This window comes from Apis laboriosa, unplaced genomic scaffold (assembly GCF_014066325.1).
Source record: "Apis laboriosa isolate Shangri-la unplaced genomic scaffold, ASM1406632v1 scaffold173_cov153, whole genome shotgun sequence".
Taxonomy (NCBI): Eukaryota; Metazoa; Arthropoda; class Insecta; order Hymenoptera; family Apidae; genus Apis; species Apis laboriosa.
In genome coordinates this window covers 483,873-504,453 of record NW_025222150.1, presented here as the reverse complement: position 1 = coordinate 504,453, position 20,581 = coordinate 483,873, and the positions used below count along the sequence as shown (strand labels likewise).

Below are 20,581 nucleotides of genomic sequence, written 5' to 3'. Positions count from 1 at the left end.
GCTCGAGACCCGAGTTACTCGGCCCGGCCGGCAGGCCGGCGGCCTTCAAACACTTTTCTTTCCCGCTCGTTTACAGATGGCGCATTGATCAATCTCTTATATGTATATTTACTATAAATATAATTTTAAAATAATAAAAAATTGTTATCATTCGTAAAAAAAAAATTTCCTTTAAAATATTTATAAAATGAGTATTATCAATAATACTTATTAATTTCATAATATATATATATATATATATATATATATATATATATATATATAAATTTGCCGCTATATTTTAATCATTAATACAGCATGGTTCAACGAAATTTCTCGTAAAATATATTGAAATTTTAATAAATACCTAATATAAATAAAATTGTTATTACTTCTATTTTCTTTCGAAAAAAAGGTATGATATATGTAAAATATAATATATTTAATTAAAGCTGTCAACGGTTATGTAGTTTTAGATTCGTAGTAATGGTAGCTTCGCCACTACCGCATTGTTAATGCCCCTCCAAATAACAACTGACCAATTGAATCTTGTCTTACGAAACTCATAAAAAATCCCCGCGCTTCCGGCGCTGGTGAATGTATTGTTGAGAAACATGTATTTAACACTATATCGTTTTTAAAATAATGACAATTAAATTTTATGTGTGATTTAAAACATTGATTAGATTCTAATGAAATTTCATGTGTACTAAGGATAATATACAAGATATAAATGGAAACAAACTGCAGAAAGTTCTAGAAGTTTCGCGTATGGTTCCATTTCCGGTGTATATTAAAAGGTGCGCGATGCTTTCAGGTTGATCCACGCACTCGTCTGAAAGGCTTTGCTGCATTTATGTACGTCCATGTTACAGGTTGCCTTTATTATGAAATAGTAAAATCATTTTTTTTGTTTTAATGTTGTTTTATTATGATTTTAATCTTAAAAGTTTTACAAAGAATTTAGATAGAAGTAAGACTTAACTCACGATGAGGTAATAAATATCTTTACAATAGATTATACATTAATTTTCAATAATTTTATGTAATACATATTATTTATATTTTCATATATTATGTATGTATGTACACGCATATATAAATATGATTATATACATATATACTATATGTATATATATGTATATATATATTACATTACTTATAAATATAATATTAATATTTGTATGTAATTTTATTTTCTTTTTATATAAGAAAAAAAGAAAGTAAATTAAGTATGTGATTCTAAAATCATTTATATCATATTGTATGATATTGTAGAAACTTCATATAAAACAATACTATCTACAATTTACTAATTATCTGTAATTTTATCAATGTCTTTAATATTTTTAATGTAATTTTGAAAATTGAGGAAAATATTTTTTTATAATTCTATGCAAATTAATATATATTCAATAATTTATCAATATTCATATTTGCAAAAATTATATATTATAAATTATACGAACGTATTAATTTAATCTATTAAGAAATATATTTTACTTTTCCGTATATGCCACGTGCCAGAGTCTACGTAAGCATGAAGATAACACCAAGCAGCTGCTATGAATGCAATGCAGGTGAAGACGTGTGAAGCAGATGCTTTTTGAATATTTTTCATACAATAAAACACTTGAAGATACATTCATGCTAGATTGAGTTAGATTTTCAATGAAACTTTCCATAAAAAAAGAAATGTGCAATAATATTTTTTAACATTTCTATTTATGATATGAAGCGAATAAATATTTATTTTTTTAATGCATATATAAAAATACACATAAAATAAAATTGTACTTATCTATTTATAATGAAATTATTTTTAATAGTAATTTATTTAAAAGATATATCTATATATGAACATATTTTGATATGTACTTTAATATAAATATAGAACTTTCTTAATATTCAAAGATATTTTATTATATTTTATTATCAGAAATAACTATGTAATTGGTGACATACAGCATTACTTGGTAAAATTAAATTTCGTTTTAGTGGGTCAGTGGAAGTTTCAGCCACAAGCTATTTCGATGACAGTAACCTATATTTTCACTGGCTTTGCAGTGTCAAACTAAAGATAGCATCCACGCATCTAAATTTTCATTTCACTGGACTAAATTCCCACTTTTCTTGATGCATTCTTAGTCATTATGATATAGATTATCATACATGTCTCGTTAATTTTGCGCATTATAAAAAAAAATATAGAAGAATTTATTAAATATAGAAAAAATTTATAAGAAATATATGTATAAATATATAAATACATATATAAATATACAATAAATACATGTATAAAAATAATAATTTATATCATGTTTTTATATTAATGTTATATATATCAATATATATATATATATATGTATATATATATAAAATTTTCAAAATTTATAAATTTTTTTAATATTAAATACATTCTTTTATTATTATTAGTTATTTAGCTTTATCAAGAAATTCTATATACAGAAATTTTTAAAAAGAATATTCAAAAAATGGTATAAGCTGAATCTTGATTTTGCTACTTTCCTTCCACAAATTGGCACATCACTTTCAGCTTCAGGTCATGGAATCAATAGAACGCGTGGTCGCGCGCATCCTATAGGGTAGAAATAAATTGAAGTTAATACAAGAAATATATTTGCAAGCGCAATTTTAATAGACATGTATTTTGTTACTTTTATTTAATCTAACAATGTATTAGCAAGATTATACGCAAAAATTCTGTATATATCTAAAAGGTCTGACCTGATCGTACCTTTTTGACTTGATTGTAACCGGTTCGTCCCGTCCTCCACCGACTCCACCTAGCTTTCTCGACCGTATCTGCCGCTCTAAAATTGTGCTTATATGCCTATCTACAGTTAGAAACTAATCGCCAAAGGATTATCACAGGTCAGCGAGTATTCAACCTTCCGTGTACGTACTACCACGGTTCAATACCACAAAACAGGTCGATTATTATTAATAGCAATGAAATTACCGAATTGATGATAAACTTAACGCAGTAATGATTTGTATTAAAATAACTATAATATATATTAATCAAATAAAATATTAGAAAAAGAATATATTGTAAAAATAGTTTTACACATGTAACATTTAAATTTTTTTAAATTATTAGAAAGAAGAAATTTATTAATGTTATTGAAATAAAATAATTCTACATGTTAAGAAAAGCAAGTTTTATTATTATTCATATTATAAAAATATAATATAAACAATATTTAATATTTATAAAAATAATATTATAAATAAATTTATATAATTTTGTAAAGACTGAATTAACAAACTATCATATATTCATATGATTTAAATAAATTTTAAATTTACTTTATAATCATAAATTTAATCAAATAATACAATAAATTAAAAGTTGTTTAATTATTTTGTCAAATTATTAAGTATAGTTTTATTTAATAATATGTTAAATAAATAAATTTCAATCTAATAAATTATTTGTAATCACAATTATTTGTATATCATAATTTCTTTTTTGATAACTTAAAGAATTGAAACTTTAATAATTTTTATATAAACAATTGTACAAAATATTTCACGATTCAAAATGAAAACCTTGATTTTAGAAGTGAAAAAGAAGTTCCTTTAAATTTAAAGTACGTCAACGCTTTCGTTTGGTGGCAGCACCTGTCAAGAGTATCGTTAAATTTTCTAGTGCTACATCTACCGGCGATAAGTCAAAGCAATAGCTGATCTGTGCAGTACAGTAGCTCTCTTGCTTCGTAGAGCGGCACTTCGTCACTTTCGCATCCGTGCGAAATCCCGAACGAACAAGTGGAGCGAGCCGCGTCGCCATCTTTAGGAACGGTACCGACTGTCTCTGCTACCGCCGCCTGCTTCGTTTTAAGAGCTTAAAATCAATCCGCGATTATAGTAAAAGAATTTTGTGTGTTAGTGCGATAGCGCGTAATTTATTTTCTATCGCGAGAAGACGCGATACACATTCGTTTGCGATGTTCATTTAATACGTTCAAAATTTGTGTGTGCGTACTGTGCAAGTTGAGCAGACGACGTTTCGCAAGTATTTCAAGGGTTGAGAGCGATCGAAACCGACGTTGTTTTCTCGCTTTATCGACCCTTGTTTAAACTATTGTTTCTGACCTGCAATTTTGTCATTCGGTTCCTATTATTTTGAGAACTAGTGTTTAGTGTTTTGATTTGTCAAAGAAAGACAAACACATCGGAGAAAGACGTTTATAGTGCATGAGAATACAAGTCAAAGTAGAAATAAAGAGAGAAGGATAAGAAAAGAAAGACTGAGACAGCTCTAGTAGACAACGACAACGACGGGCTAGTACGATTGACAGGAAAGATGGCGCGAGGTGCGGACGAGGATTAATGCTGACCCATTTTTCCGCGCGAAATCGCTCGGTCTTACTTTGTCATACAATTAAGGAACTACTAAGTTTCCAATCGAGTGTGAAAAATTGCGGTTAAGTGAATTAAATTAAAAAAAAAGAAAGAGGTAATCTGCTATTGGTACGAGTGTATCCATCGTGCAGTGTGCGCGTGTGCCCAGTTCTTGCATAAGTGTGAGTGCCCTTTCGGACATATAGGTCTCATAGGGCCAGCATCGACGAGTATCGGATAAAGACTATTGAAAACCGTCGGTGACAATAAGAGTGAGTATAATAAAGGGAAACATAGGAAATAATAACAATTTCGAAAAGACTGGAGTTTGGTGGGGCCTTGATAGGCTCAGCTACGGAAGAGGACAAACGAAAACGAAAACGAAGACGCGGTCTTCTGGAACTTCTCGAGCTGTATAGAGCCCTGGCAGGCTCGGGTACAAGCGCGGCTGCTAAGATGGGCAACAATGCCGCGACTGCAAACAAAAAGGTTGACGCTGCTGAGAGCGTCAAGGAGTTTCTTGACAAGGCAAAGAAAGAGTTCGAGGACAAGTGGAAAAGAAACCCGACGAACACTGCTGGCCTCGATGATTTCGAGCGGATCAAGACACTCGGTACTGGCTCGTTCGGTCGTGTCATGATAGTGCAACATAAACCAACTGGGGAATATTACGCCATGAAGATACTCGATAAGCAAAAAGTCGTGAAACTTAAGCAAGTCGAACACACGCTTAATGAAAAAAGAATATTGCAAGCGATTAGCTTTCCATTTTTGGTGTCCTTGCGATTTCACTTCAAGGATAATTCTTACCTTTACATGGTTCTCGAATATGTGCCGGGAGGCGAAATGTTCAGTCATCTACGAAAGGTTGGTCGTTTTTCGGAACCACATTCGCGCTTTTACGCGGCACAAATCGTATTAGCGTTTGAGTATCTTCACTACCTCGACTTAATCTATAGGGACCTCAAGCCAGAAAATCTGTTAATCGATTCACAAGGCTATTTAAAAGTCACAGATTTTGGTTTCGCTAAAAGGGTACAGGGTAGAACATGGACCTTGTGCGGTACGCCAGAATATCTCGCGCCTGAAATAATTCTCAGCAAAGGTTATAATAAAGCTGTAGATTGGTGGGCGCTTGGTGTGCTTGTCTATGAGATGGCTGCCGGTTATCCACCGTTCTTTGCTGATCAACCAATTCAAATTTATGAGAAGATTGTTAGCGGAAAACCACGATTTCCGTCTCATTTCGGATCTGATTTGAAAGACTTACTACGTAACTTGCTACAAGTTGATCTTACCAAAAGGTATGGGAATTTGAAGGCTGGTGTAAACGATATCAAGGGTCACAAGTGGTTCGCCAGTACCGATTGGATAGCTGTCTTCCAAAAGAAAATCGAGGCTCCATTCATACCAAAATGTAAAGGGCCAGGAGACACGAGCAATTTCGACGATTATGAGGAGGAGACACTTAGGATTTCACTGACGGAGAAGTGCGCCAAGGAATTCGCCGAATTTTGAATTCCCATATTGATTCAAGATGGATATATGTGTCGTGTATGCATTCATATGCGATGGTTTGTCGCTCATTGCTCGCTTTTCTTCGAGCGAAAAAGATAGATGAAGTAAGAGAGAGACAGTAATATTAGGAGAGAGTAAGAGAGAGCGAGAGCGACAGAGAGAGAGAGAGAGAGCACGAAAGAGTCTAAGAAAGATAGTGTAAATGAAAGAATGTATTATATGTATGCAAGATGGGAAGAAAGCGTGTACGTGTGTGTGCATGCACATGTATGATTGTGTGCGTTTGCGAGTACGCTCGGTACAATAATGTACAGAAGAAAGATGGTTAGAAGAATGACCAAAAAGGAAAAAAAGTAAAGAAGATAAATATATAAAAAAAACAGATGGCAGATTTTGCGATTTATTTTGTGATCGAACCTCTGAAAAGAATGGAAACGGAAAGGATAATATACAAAGAAAATACGATGAATCCCCCCGTTCAATCGATAAAAAGAAAGAGAGCATAAGAGATAAACAAACAGATATAATATATTGAAAAAAAATTACAATATATTACATTAACAGATATCATATATAAATATACATAGCATACACTCACACACATCACAATTCTCATCGGTACCGTCATTATACCATCATAAATTTTTACATGAGAAAGATCTTTTTCTTTTTTTTTTTTTTTTTTTTTTTTTTTCCTCTCCCAATCAAGTATATAACTGACATATTGAGGTATGAGGGTGACGATATATAATATATACGTATATGTGTGTGTTCCCTAAGATGGCTTTATTATCCGGTTTAGCGGAGAAGGCGGGTGTAAAGATTATTCTCGATAATTATTATTAATATGGAAAAACATCATTTTTGCTGGAATTGTTTTGTACATATAGTGTTGCTATATACTCTTTATGAATGTTCCCCAATTCCCTTTTACACCACGCCCCTCTTCTCCACCATTCTGCCTCTTTTAGCACATATAAAAAAAAAGACTTTTCGATAGAAAAGGATATAATATACACCAATAATCATGCCATGCATTATTATCTATTTGTCTACGAGCATCTTCTCTTCATTCTTGTTGAGGAAGAATTTTTGCCACGATATGAATCGTGTTTATATTATAGCAGCTAGTCGTCACATGATTATTCCGCTGGAGTAATAATTATATACGACTCGTTTTTCATCGATCGTTTAATGTGGACACCATTTGAGAGAAACAAAGAGATAATGAGAGAGAAACAGAATGCGAGAGAGAGAGAGAGAGAGAGAGAGAGAATGAGAGAATAAGAGGGAGAGAAAGAAACGTAGATTCTTATATTATAATATATCAAATCTTATTAAAAGAAAAAATGAAAAAATACTCGTTATATACTGGCTACAGATGCTCGTTGTTGAATTATTGTACTTTACATAAATAATACAGAAAAAGAAAGAAGCAAGAATAAGAGTGAAAGAGAGAATGAGAGCGAGTGAGCGAGCGAGCGAGCGAGCGAGAGAGAGAGAGAGAGAGAGAGAGAGAGAGAGAGAGAGAGAGAGAGAGAGAATAATTGTGAAAATACGATCGACGGAGTACGAGTAAAATAGGAATTCATTTTTGGAACGTTTTTAATAGAGGACCACTGGCGTTCGTACATAGATACATTATAAGAATATTCATATATAATTATATCGCCTTAAGTTGCTGTGCGCAAAAGAAGCAACGTTATCTTTTATATAGAGCTGCACTTTTAGTACAGAATGTAAATGTGTGGACAATCCTGTATTCGTGCAAGAGGAAAGAGAAAAATGAACGATGCACACGCGCGAGATGGCCAAAGGAAATTGCGCGTGTAGAACGTGAAATGAAATTTCATTAAATGATACATATATATATATATATATATATATATATATATAGAAGCGTGAAAAACAAAATCGTGAGAAAACTATTCAAAGAAACAAATCATGGAAAAAGAAGAAAAAAAAAACAAACAAATAAATGATTAAACGGAAGAGAATAAAAGAATAAGATAATGAAATATATTATAGAACAGCAACAGCAGCAGTAGTAAATGACAGCGAGAATATTATCGTTGAAAGACGATATATTTGTTAATTTTCTTTTCTTTTTTTTTTTTTAGATCGATTAAAACTTCTTTCCGAGATCGAGCATACAAGATATTTTATGGCATCATATCTTGACGGTATTGAAATTCGATGATCAAATATAAGAAACGCGAGAAACACGAGAATCAAAGAAATATCAATACCAACGACGAGCCCTGACCGTCGACGATTGGACACGCATCGATAGCGCATAATGAGAATCGATTTTACGATGAAACACGCACGAGAAAGTCCAACACACGCATAACTTCGTTAAAAAATATATACACTGTGTATGCGTACATATTACGATATGATATTACGAAAGTTTCTTCTATTGGCTTGTGACATAATCGAATCCAAAGAGTTGTCAATCGTTGCATGATAGAAAAGAATTGTACAATTGAATGTTAGCACGAAGTCATTGAAAACACGAGGGGCGTTGTATCAATTTGATTTTGATAGCTTGATCAAATCGACTAATCGTTGCGAGAACAAGAAAGCAACAGAGAGAATGAAAGAGAAAGAAAGGACACGCAGATAAATTTATGGTAACATTGGGCGACTACTGCAGTTCCCACTTTTGTTCAAATTCGTCCTCTTTTCAAGTGAGATGAAACTTAACGATCGAAGTTGCAACTAGAAAGAGAATGGCTGAACGGGAAAGGAGAAACTTAACGGGTAACACAAGTCGAATTATATTTATATATATTACGAGACTTACTTTCTTTGCTTTGAACGTGCTCGTATTTGCATATCATTTTTATAAATTCGAAATTCTTTTTCAACAAGGATGTAATTAATGATTATTACGAATTCTCGAAAATTCACAAAGAATTTCTTCTTAAAGCTAGAAAGAACATGAAATTCTGTCACTCGTGCAGCAAACAAGCACGTTGCAGTATAATGTAAGCACAAATCGTATAGGCAAAAGAACATCTATTTATATATCCTTTTTTGCCGCGTTCGTGACTTCTAGGATGTGTATTACTTTAAGCATACACATGCAGTTCATTTATTCGTTCGTGCTGCAGTATCGAATAAAAAAACGAAGATAGGCTTGGTTTGAACAAAGAAACATAAAGTCTTTGGCAAGAAATTGCACGACCGAGATATGATATAATTTTAAATCGTCCGATTTTGGTTGTCATTCGATCCATATATATAAATTGAAATATTTATTTTAATGTGACGATATCACACGACCACTAACATCACGTCATCCTTTTTCTAAATTTCGAGTTTGAAAAATCATAAGATAGTTAGTTTTTCGCATAGTTTTCTTATTCAATTTTTTTTCTTTTATTGATGTTCAAGAAAAAGGAAAAAAAAAAATTCTTTTCTTAAATCATTTGGATAAAATGGATGCAAATCCATTGCTACAATTGCTACAATTCGTGCAAGAACATCATCTAATAATATTTATTTGGATGTGTTAAATTTATTGTATTGCTTCGGATATTTAAATTTATATAAGGGAAAGGGATAGCAGGATCTAGTCCTTTTAAAAATTTTTAAAAGTAATTTTAGTTTTACATACTTAAACGTTCTTAGCAGAAAGTTATTCCTACGTTTCTTGATTTCATTTGATTGTGATCAAGTGATACGCTATCAAAAATTTTCAAATCGAGTATCAAAAAAAATTGTTATGAATGAGATAACTTTAAATGCATGAAAATGAAATTTCATATCGTGTTTTGTGTGATAGGTCATATCTGATCAATTGCTTTTAACTGACCTAGAATAACTACAAAAGGCTAATCATCTAAGCTTTATCACAGGATTTGAAAAGATAAGACCTCCTCCATTCCTGGCTTCTGTGGATACGATAAAATAGCTTCTATTCGAGTGATTGCAGATTATAACGTCTTAATGCGATGCCAATGCAAATTCGGAATAATATTTATTTCCGGAGAATAACAGAAGTTGAATCGTGTTCATTTAATAAAAGTTGTTGTACAGGTCTTTTTTCTATTTGGATAATTCTTTAACAAACAAACAGCACGTACGGTATACGATCCTTTGTGAATATTAGCTGTAAGTAATCGTTTAAAATCGCATTATATATACTAGTGGTAATTATTGTAATTTTCCTGTGTTAAGCAATTATTTTCCGTGAATATTTTTCACGGGATATCCTCGTTTTCGATTACGTGTCGGATCTCTTTGTAAGTAACATTATTCGTTTTCCAATTTCTTCTTCGATTCGATATTTCTCCACAATGCCGCACCGTTATTGTCCTATTCATAAATAAATTATCTCTCCTGATTCAATGAACAATCGTTACGCAATCGTTCCATCAGGCGCGTGTGAATATGATATAATTTTAAATATTCGCACGTATAAATACTTACGTAATCATATCGAAAGCATCTTCGTTCGAGTTCATATCGTAAATGGTAAATTGCATCCGTTACAAACGCATGCATTCTGGTAATAACACTTTGTTCCCCCCATTGTGTTTAGTACTTTACGTTTGTCCTTTGTCTGCTATCTCTTTGGATGATTGTGCTCGTCGGCTAAGGGAAGGACCTATTTTAGGACTCGTTATTAACCACCTAGGAATTCTATCTCCCTTTTCCCTCGTAACAACAAGTTTATGATGGAACGAAAATTCGGTGGTCGGATAATTTCGTAAATGAATTAAAGAAATTAATTTAACGAATTCGAGAAGAAAATCGTGAACGCACAAAAATATATAAGCATGTATATATATATATATATTATGAGGAGTTGTAAGTTCGAGATCACTTCGCATTTATTTTAAATATGTGCAAAATTTGTGTGCAATAATTTTTTTTTCTTTCGTGGAAGAATTATTTTTGTAGAGAAAGAATTTGTATATATATTATTTTATTTAATGTAGCTTATTATATTTTTAATTGAATTATTCTATTATTAAAGTATTTTCATTTAGAGGATTTAAAAATAATAATAATTTAATGGAAAATTCTATCATATTAATCATGGCTTCGTTATTTTTATAAGAATTTATATATTTAATCAATATATCCATTAATTTTTATTATTTTTTTTCCCCCCCAATGTTTCCAAGAACTTTTCATAAAAATTTCGTTTCGCATGGAAAGTATAAAATAATATTGAATATACGTTTAAAAGCTTTTTCAATTCAAATAATTATGTATTAATAATGATTTTTATTATATTATATCATTGATTATAAATATACTGATGTTATAAACTTATGATTGAAATGATATTTAATACGCGGATAAATAGTATAAACAGCTATAAAATAGAAAAGAAAGATGTGATATTGAATATCACATTCGATATCGTGCTTACTATTACAAGGATATAATACATCGATGGAAGTGGTCTTAGAGACTTATGTAGTATGTGTACGTATGTGCCGATGGTTACTTTCCGTCTGTTTTTACGTTCTCGAATTAGAATTAATTATTTATTGAACGCAGATCAAGTGCAATTCCGCTCATGGAAAGCGGTCAATTGCGTTATTTTATTGTTTCATCCACTGTCATGTAACGCTTTGCCTTCGATGCCCATTAATATCGTTGCATACAGCAGAACAATCGTAATATTTCTGCTTCCACATAGTGTTTCTTATCGAGATACTACGTAGAAAGAAGAATAATTCGAATAAGTAACTTGTTTAAACGTTTCAAGTTAGCTGTTTCGATTCTATCGATGACCAGGATAGTGAAAATTATTCTGTTTTAATACATTTTTGTTACGTCTTAATATTAGATTCGAATTACTAGCTCGAGGCAATTTAAAATAAATTTATTTTTTCTCACGTACTAGGTAGGATTATAAATTCCAATTTTAGATTTCAATTTATAATAAGTGTCGTTGGTTCATACATGGATTCAATAAGTAGCTTAAGTTGAGTTTAATTCATTAAATTCATTAACATTCATTTTAATTTCATTTAACTTTGTTTTAATTTGTATTCTCTACTTTTTGTGATAAATATTATCAATGATATCTGTTGCAAAATAAGTATAGAATAAAAGTTAAAGAAAAAGTTAACAAGAATTTAATCTAATGAAGAATTTAATCTTTTAAAAAACGTATATTTCTTCAGAATAATTTTATTTTTTTAATAAATTATTTTAGAATTTCAACAAATCTTATTATAATTTTGATAGTAGATTTATTCTTTTGATTCATTTAGAAACACATTTTTCCAATTATTTTTAATTTAAATATTATTTTTAATAATATTTTATTACGTGTATCATACGAAAAAACTTATTAAATATGGTGTAATATTAATTCTTGATATTTCTTCGAAAAGAATATATTTTTAAAAAAATATATATATTAAATTTGAATCATCTTCGAAATATATAAAACGCATATCAGATGCTTCGAAAATAGTCTAAATTAAAACGTGATTAAACACGTTTTATTAATATTCAAATTCTTAAAATTTTATTATCAGAATTAAACGCGACATCTATAATTATTTTCTCGATGTTCCTCTTATTCTTCTTAAAATCATAATATCATAATTTCATTAATTTATTCCAATATACTTTCTACACTATCTACAATTGCAATTTATTTATATCAAAAAATAAAGAAAAATGTTATTTTTATCATTCGAAGACAGGAGAAATAAAATTAAAATTGGAACATAACGAAAAGATCGGCAGACAGAGCCCATTTTAGAATTACATATGAATCATTCACCGATACTTTTGTAGTTTTATATTTCACCGCAACAGTAATAATGTTCCGAAACGTCAAACGTAGTCCCTAGAACGAAGCACGAGGAGTGAATATTGAACATGAAATGTCAAGTTTGGTCGAGACGAGTTCAGGTTCGAATTAATAAATTCGATATTCATGAAATATGCACACACATGTGCACGTAGGAGTGATTCTTTCCCTCCTCCGTGCAACAGACGAACCATTGTAACGTTTTAATAAATGAATCAATGAAGAAGGAAAGAGGGGTTAAGAGAGCACTCGATAATATACGGACGACTATGATAGAACATCGGCGGAATATATAGACTTGGAAATTTTCCTATCATTATAATTTTATTAACTAGCAAATGCAACATTGACATTAACTTCGTCCTTTTTTCTTCAGGGATTTGAAAATCGATGAGCATTGCGCATTTAACTTTCGTCAAATTCATCGGAATATTTATAAAATGATAAATTAAAAGACTCTTGCTCCATATTCGTGTTTGGAATAATTATTATGAATTATCTTTTGATAATTTATTTATCAAAATTTATCAAAATAATTTTGTCAGCATATTTTTATTTCTTTCTTGAAATAATATAATCTTCAATATTTTTTCTTCGATTAGATCAGAAATATAATATATTTTGTCTTATTGATTTATCTTCTCCATTTTTCTCGTGATAAAATACCGTCGATCATATAAATTTTGAGTGGATATTTCCATAAAAAAAATAGACAGATTTTTACGAAATAACAAATAGAATTCAAATTTAATTCTTTGTCTTTTACATTTTATGTTACAATGTCAATGTTCTGAAATTTTTTTTACAATTATAAAAATCAAGTTTGGATAAATCAAGGAAGATAGATAAATTTCGTTACGTGTAATTAATTGTAAGGAGACGTGTGAAATCGTTGAGAAATAGGAACGAGGAATAGGAAAGAGGAAGAAGTAAAGAGAGAAGGAGATAACGAGAGGGAATAATAATCTTAAAGAGCGAAGCAATATGACACAGAACGTCTATGACAACTACTCTCATAAAAGTTACGATTGGGCTATTAACGATCAATTTATGTACTTTGAAACAAGATGAGAGCATGCTAGTAACCATGTAGTGTATTATTCTTCAGAGATATCTTACATTACATTATTAAACGAATCGTGAAATAATTTTTTTTTTTTAAAAAAAGAACTTCGTAAACTATGATATTGGCTTATCAATAAAAGTTCCGTTTCACATTTATTGCTGCAATATTTCTCTCGTGATGAATAGAACGATAATGATTTCTGTCGTTTTCTTAATTGCATATCGCACTTTTGAACAAAGAATGTACAATATATATTTTATTAACCAGCATAGGAATTTTTTACACGTATAATCCAAATAGATATTTGACAATCTTCGTGCAATTAACCAATCAAAATCGATTCACGAGTACACAGAACAGAATTAATTAATTTACATCGAATTTTTGTAATTACAATCAATGGTTTTAATTTTAATTCGACTCTTCCTCTCGTTTCAAATTTTTTCGAATTGGAGTCGAAAAACGATGTCACTTTCAAAAGAAAAAAAAAACCTCTCTCTCTGTATATAGCACTATCAATTTTATTAGATCAATGCTTGAGCGTTTTATAACTCCTTTTCATTAAAATCTCGAATTACGTAAATAACGTTGAATGCGCCACGAAGAAAATTCGTAGAAATTGCAATTTATAACAATCTTATCCAGAGAACGAAGCGACGTTGTATAACGATATATATATATATATTCATCGAGATCAATCCTTTGGATCTCTTACGAAACGAGTTGTAGGATTGTTGGAAAAGCGTCGGTGTGACTTTTCTTTTTCAAAGGATACGACTTTTTTTTCTCTTTTCCAACGATTTATGTATGCCGTTTCTTCTTAACATCTCAACATTCGTTCCTCGATTCGTTATCGTTGCACACGATCTCATTTCATCTTTTTCGATCGGAGAGAATTCGATTTATATTTCTATGATTCTGAATCGTTTTGTTTCATGGTCGACGTTCACCGCCTTTCATTTCGGTACTTAGACAAATGGTTCGCTGTGGAAACTATGAAACTCAAGGGGAACGGAAGTGTTTAGCGTGATAATTAGGATCGGAGAAACGGAAATTCAAAGAGATTTGAATCGTTCGCACGTGGAGCACGTTTTATATTACGTAATGGAGTGAACCCTGTAGATAGAATTTTGCTCATCGTTTCGGCCCGCTTTCGAGTGTTTCACCCGCGATGTGAAACGCATTTCGAGTTACAAATGTAATTGTGACATCATTATGCTTCGCACAGTGTACTTTGTAAGATATATAATAGTCAGTGGCTTCATAATTTTATCTTAAAGGAAATTGGAATTAGACTTTGAATTCGCATCAATCGCGTTTATTATTAATAGTTCAATCTCTTCGTATTGTTTTAACTCTTTCGAGATTAATCAAGCAGCAATTATCAATCTTTTTGATCAGTTAATATCCCATTATCGTGTACAATTCAATAATTTTATTAAATTGTGAAACAAAAAATTTCGAGACGAGAGTCTATTTTAATCAAGAGTATCATAGTTCCGTAAATAAAATTCAATTAACTCTTAAGTTCTTTACTTCACAAAGAAAATCTTTTCATTTTCACGTTATATAAAACAGGAAAATTATATAAGAAAAAAAAAAAAAAGAAAAAAAAGAAAAGGAAAAAAAAAAAGTGGCAGAACAACTTTTGCCTCGATAAAATCCCGTGAAATTATCGTTCTCGTGAAAATTGAAATTCGTAAGAACCACCTCTCTCCCCTCCTCCCCCCAAGCTCGAACCAATTTTATTATATGCAATTCAAAACTACCCTTTTTTTATCCCTGGAATTACGCGATGAAATCTATTTTCCACCGACTCGGGCAATGCCTAACCAAGGGGGTGGGGATGGGAGAGAAGAAGTCGTGTCTTTTTTTTTTTTTTTCTTTTTTTCCTTTTCCTTTTTATATCAAGCACAAGATGATTCGATCCAGCTCTCGAGAAGTAATCCCGGACTCATTTGACACAAAACAGCGTTATCAAGCGCGCAAAGAAGGACCATCCGTAGTAAATTAATCGTCGGCCCTCCTCAGCCGGCGTTCCTCATCTGTGGCTGTGCTCACGATAGTGTTTCTGCTTCTCAGATGTTATCACCGCTCGTCTTGATATACTATAGATAGTCACTCTCGACGCTTTCGACGAGAATAAAACCGCGTTATCTCGTGTTGCTTCCAGTGATGCTCATTAGCGAGCAACAAAGTTTCGATCCGCCCTCTAATTTAACACGTAGGGGATCACCACGATTAGCCACGTCGTTATTCGTATACGTTGCGTGCCTCTTGGTTTATGGGACCAAATGTCGTCCCCTCCCCTCCCCCCTCCCCCGTGACACTTCATATTCTCATAGAGAAATTGCAAGCGTATGTATACAATTGGTAGCAAAAGTATCATTCGGCCATTTCTGAGCATTTCATTTTTTCACGATCACTTCTATTTTTCACGATATTAGGATTTTCAATATAGGATACTTCGAATTTGAGTATTCGTAATAAATATGGGATATATTTCCAATAATTTAGATTTAGTAGATTTGTGTAACGAAAATTGTGACATGTTATATATTGTCGCTTTACATTTAACTGGTTTTGATGATATCTTTTTTTTTTTATTTCTTTAAATCTAAATTCTATAATGAATCGAATAATCTGAAGAAGCGTGTAAGAAAAGTTTTATAGTTCGAGGAATCATGAGAGAAAGCTCGAATAGTAACTACTCGTAACAAATATTTATAATAAGAATAAATATCGAATTACTTCCTTCTTGATCGATGCACAATTTTAAGATGTTGTAACAAATTATATGTTGGCCAATTATTTTTGTGTATCAACTGTAGCTGACCTTATGTTTAAAATAGTTTCGTCCATCAAACGTTCAAACCAATCAGAAATATCATTTCGTCGAGACGTTTTGGTTTAACGTTGCATTCTCAAAGAAGTTTACTTTCGTTGAACTTGACATCAGGCAGACAAGCGTTAAAGCTGACTATCGAATTATGCAAGAAGCCAGATACATAGAGATGCATGTTAAAATTATATATTTGATTTTCAAGTTTCGATATGTGAAAACGAAACAAAATCGCTTTTTGAGAAAAGTCAAAATTTTATTATAATGTTGCAAAACCTGTACAATTAAATTTTCTTCTGTCAAATGTGAACTAAGTTTCACGAGCTGGTGCTTTTTCAAAGAAGCTATCTTCTCGTATATAATTGATTTAGATAAACTATTCTTGAAGATTAAAATTAATAATTTTTTTTGAGAAGATGTTAATTATTCGATTGAAATCAGATGACGAGTGTTTCGTTATTGAATTGTTTGGAAGATAGATGCGTGCAGAAAGATTGTTAGATTGATATTGATATGGGTATACAAAATTTTCCATGATGATACATATATATGACATAAAGAATAACAATGACTAAAATAAATATGAGATGATTGATGTCGCATTACAAGATTGTCGTTTTGAATGAGATGATACAAGATTGTTGTGCTGAACACAGCTTTAGACGTATTCCTCTGTCTGATGTGTGATATAGAGTTTAGGAATTGAATTACATAAGATTTCGAAGTTTTATTTTATGTTTGTTGGAAATGTAGATTAATTATAATTATAATTGGTTTTCCGAATTTTCTTGGGGGAATAATTTTATCTATTTATTTAATTCGTATCATGTTTCAAATTTACAAAGAAATTTTAATTTTTTATACAAAAAATATTAATCAACGACGATAACGTATTGAAATCTAACAAAATCAAATTTATATTTTTGTATCTTTCTCTTCCTGTTTCTGTTCTTTTTTTTCTTTTTTCTCTATAAAGAAAACTATTTTGGAAAAGTGAAATTATAGTCATTTCAAAAGTTTTATGTTCATCATCGTAATTATAGAATGTATCAGCATGTACAATCTTAAAACCTTTTATCCTTAAAATGTACATATATTTATATGATTTGATCAGAAGTGTGTATAATATGTATATTTCAATATTTCAATATTTGTAAGTAACAATTTGAACCCTCAACTGGAAACGATATTTATTATATTTGCGATATAATATCAATATATCCAATGAAACTTTATTAATGACGCAGATAAGTTATTCGTTCAAACGTTTATATTACTTTTTAAGATCCATTACGATGAACAGAGCTCTCAATGTTTGCATAAATTTCCTAGGAATCATAATTTTAAATAAAACGTTTCGAATAAAGGAAACATCGAAACTCGCTCCTTCAATTCTTCCCTTCCAGGAGAACGAATTTACAGAAGACAATTTACCAAAGTACCAATTAAGTTGAGGGTTGATCGATTAGCGAAGATAATATTTGCCAAACTGAATGATAAGGGGATGATCTCGCTTTCGATTCTCGCTCTAGATAGGTGTAAATATTTTTCTACCTGCATCGAGATTAAACGAACTAGCACGCCACTAGCTTTTATGAGTTTTATCGATACACGTGTGCTGCTTTTGTCGGTGACACGCGACTGATAACACAAGTTCGTGAGGGGTAACGATTTTCGATCGCGCGTGACGATAAGATATTACTCATCCATAAGAAGCGAGGCGAATTGATTGCGAATATTAGACGCAATTGTGACGTGTTCCCCATCTGTCGAACACTCCATTGACGTATAGCGTAATTTTAGTATGGTGATGCAACTTGAATAGCGAGAACAGTCCCTTCTCATCGAAAACGAAGCCGATTTTTTCGGATAATTCTATCCGAAAGGTTGGAGAGAGGATGCTTATCTCTCTCTCTTTCTCTGATTTCTCTCTCTTTTTCACGTCTCCATCTTTTTCGATTCCTGAAGTTCTTCGAAGGAAGGAGAAATTGACGCAGTTTAAGAGTTTTCTCGTCGAATTATTTCGCGAATTTTTCTCGATTCCTGGTCGAAATCTCGAGCACGAAAATATCGTTCGAATATTCGTTTGAAATTCATTCATCGTCTCAGGACGTTTGCCGTTTCATCAACATATCGTGTTTAAATATTTGGATAAATTAAAGAAGGATAATAATCGGTTAAAATGGATATATAATCTATTATATGCATATCGCACTCTTATACAAAAGTAGAAGATACGATTGGGAAAACGTGTTTTTCGAATTGTCACTATATGAAAGTTTAGGGTTCCCTAGGATTATAAAGTGAAAATAAAGAAAAATGAGATACTAGATATTGTTTGATGAGCATCATTCTTGATTTCATTTTTGAGAATGAATATGTTTACGCATTTGTAAGAAATTTAAGAGTGTATACATGTACAAAATGCATATCTATCTAGAAAAAATGTTGCAAGTTTTCAATTTGAAAAGATTGTACGGAATTACTTAGAAAATCTCTATGAAGATTTAAGTACGAACGAATCATTTTTGTTTCATTTTTGAAAAATAATCCGCTTTATCCCTGAATCTTTCCTATAAAATATCCGCAGTGCAATATTTAATATGCGAGAAAAACAAAATTTTTTTTAAATTCCACTTTTTATCATCTTGAAAATATGAATTTGCATAAGCATATACTAGTTGTAATATTCAAATAATAATTTTTCGAAAACATGTTATATCTAAGTTGAATCACTAACGAATCTTAAAAATCTGAAATATTATGATCTTTCATTCGATTATTTCATATACTATTGTAAAATCTAGAATTTTCTACTTTGAAGGTTCCTCGTTTTAGAAAAAATTGGAAACGATCGGTTAATCGATTTCTTTGGATATTTTTTATATGCTTGAACTAATATAATCGTACTTTTTTTTTTTCGATATCCGAGTACTATGAGACAGGGTTATGTTCCATATACAAGTATATGAAAGCCTTTTGTACATAGGCAAAGTAGTTAGCCTTGATGAAGTTCGTTGCTTTTCCGTACGCAATGCCTCGACCTCTGAAGGCTACCTGCATTCATTAAGCGTTCAGCCGCAGAATTTTTTTGTCGCCGCCAACAGACGAAGCCGTTTCACTGGCCTCGTTAATCTTTCCTTCCAAATGTGGAGACAAGAAAGGGCAACCCGTTCGACAATTGATATTTTCGAACGTCGTTGCTCTTTGTTCCTCTCTGCCAGATGCAAAGATGGAAATCCATTGGAATTTTATCGTCACTGACGATTGTGTTTGAAATTACTCGCGTTTATTCTTTTATTTAATCAATAAAATAAATTATCTCGTTGTTCGATCTTATTTCTCTATAATTTTGTCTTCTTTCCACAATCTTTCAAATTTGAAAAAGCAACTGTATTGAAACTCAGTTTTTTCGTTGATTATTCGAAGAAACGAAGAACAAAATAAAATATATTTTTCAAAGGAATTCATGTATTATATTATATTAAAATTATCAATGAAATTGATTAATTTCAAATTTGTTGTACTTTTAATTTTATTTTCGTAATATCTTAATTCTAATTATTTGTGTAATACATTTAAGTGTATTATAGGTAGTTCTAATGCTAAAAGGGATTATTATCATTATCTTTCAGATTGATTGAAGAAATAAGATATTCTAATGTCTCAAATTATGTGCTTTAATTCGAGCGGTAGATCTATTCGTTAGTTTTTATAATCCTATGCATCGACGTCGTGTCTGGTCCCCAGATGCGACACTCGCTATCGAATAACAATTTCTGCCGGCAGCTTTAGATATTGGCTCTTTTGCGTTTTAGTCTCAATCGATCCATCGACACTTTGCATAGAGTGCTCCGCCAGTTTCTCATCTAACGATAAATCAATTAGAGGGAACATCAGACGCAGAACATTAAGCGAGCAATTTTCCAGTTCATCATTGTGTCACCTCTCGAACGTCTCCCATCGAGACGTTCAGATCATCCTTTCCATTTTCTTCCTCATTTAATAT

The 20,581-nt window shown here is 31.3% G+C and overlaps 1 protein-coding gene across 1 annotated transcript; it reads left to right on the top strand.

The window, feature by feature from the left end:
• The first annotated feature begins 4,567 nt into the window (after window positions 1–4,567).
• On the top strand, window positions 4,568–7,799 carry LOC122711603 (cAMP-dependent protein kinase catalytic subunit 1). The gene has a single exon (XM_043930549.1). It carries the CDS (start codon window positions 4,807–4,809, stop codon window positions 5,866–5,868), a length of 1,062 nt encoding a protein of 353 aa, XP_043786484.1. The 5' UTR covers window positions 4,568–4,806; the 3' UTR covers window positions 5,869–7,799.
• The last annotated feature ends 12,782 nt before the right edge of the window (window positions 7,800–20,581 follow it).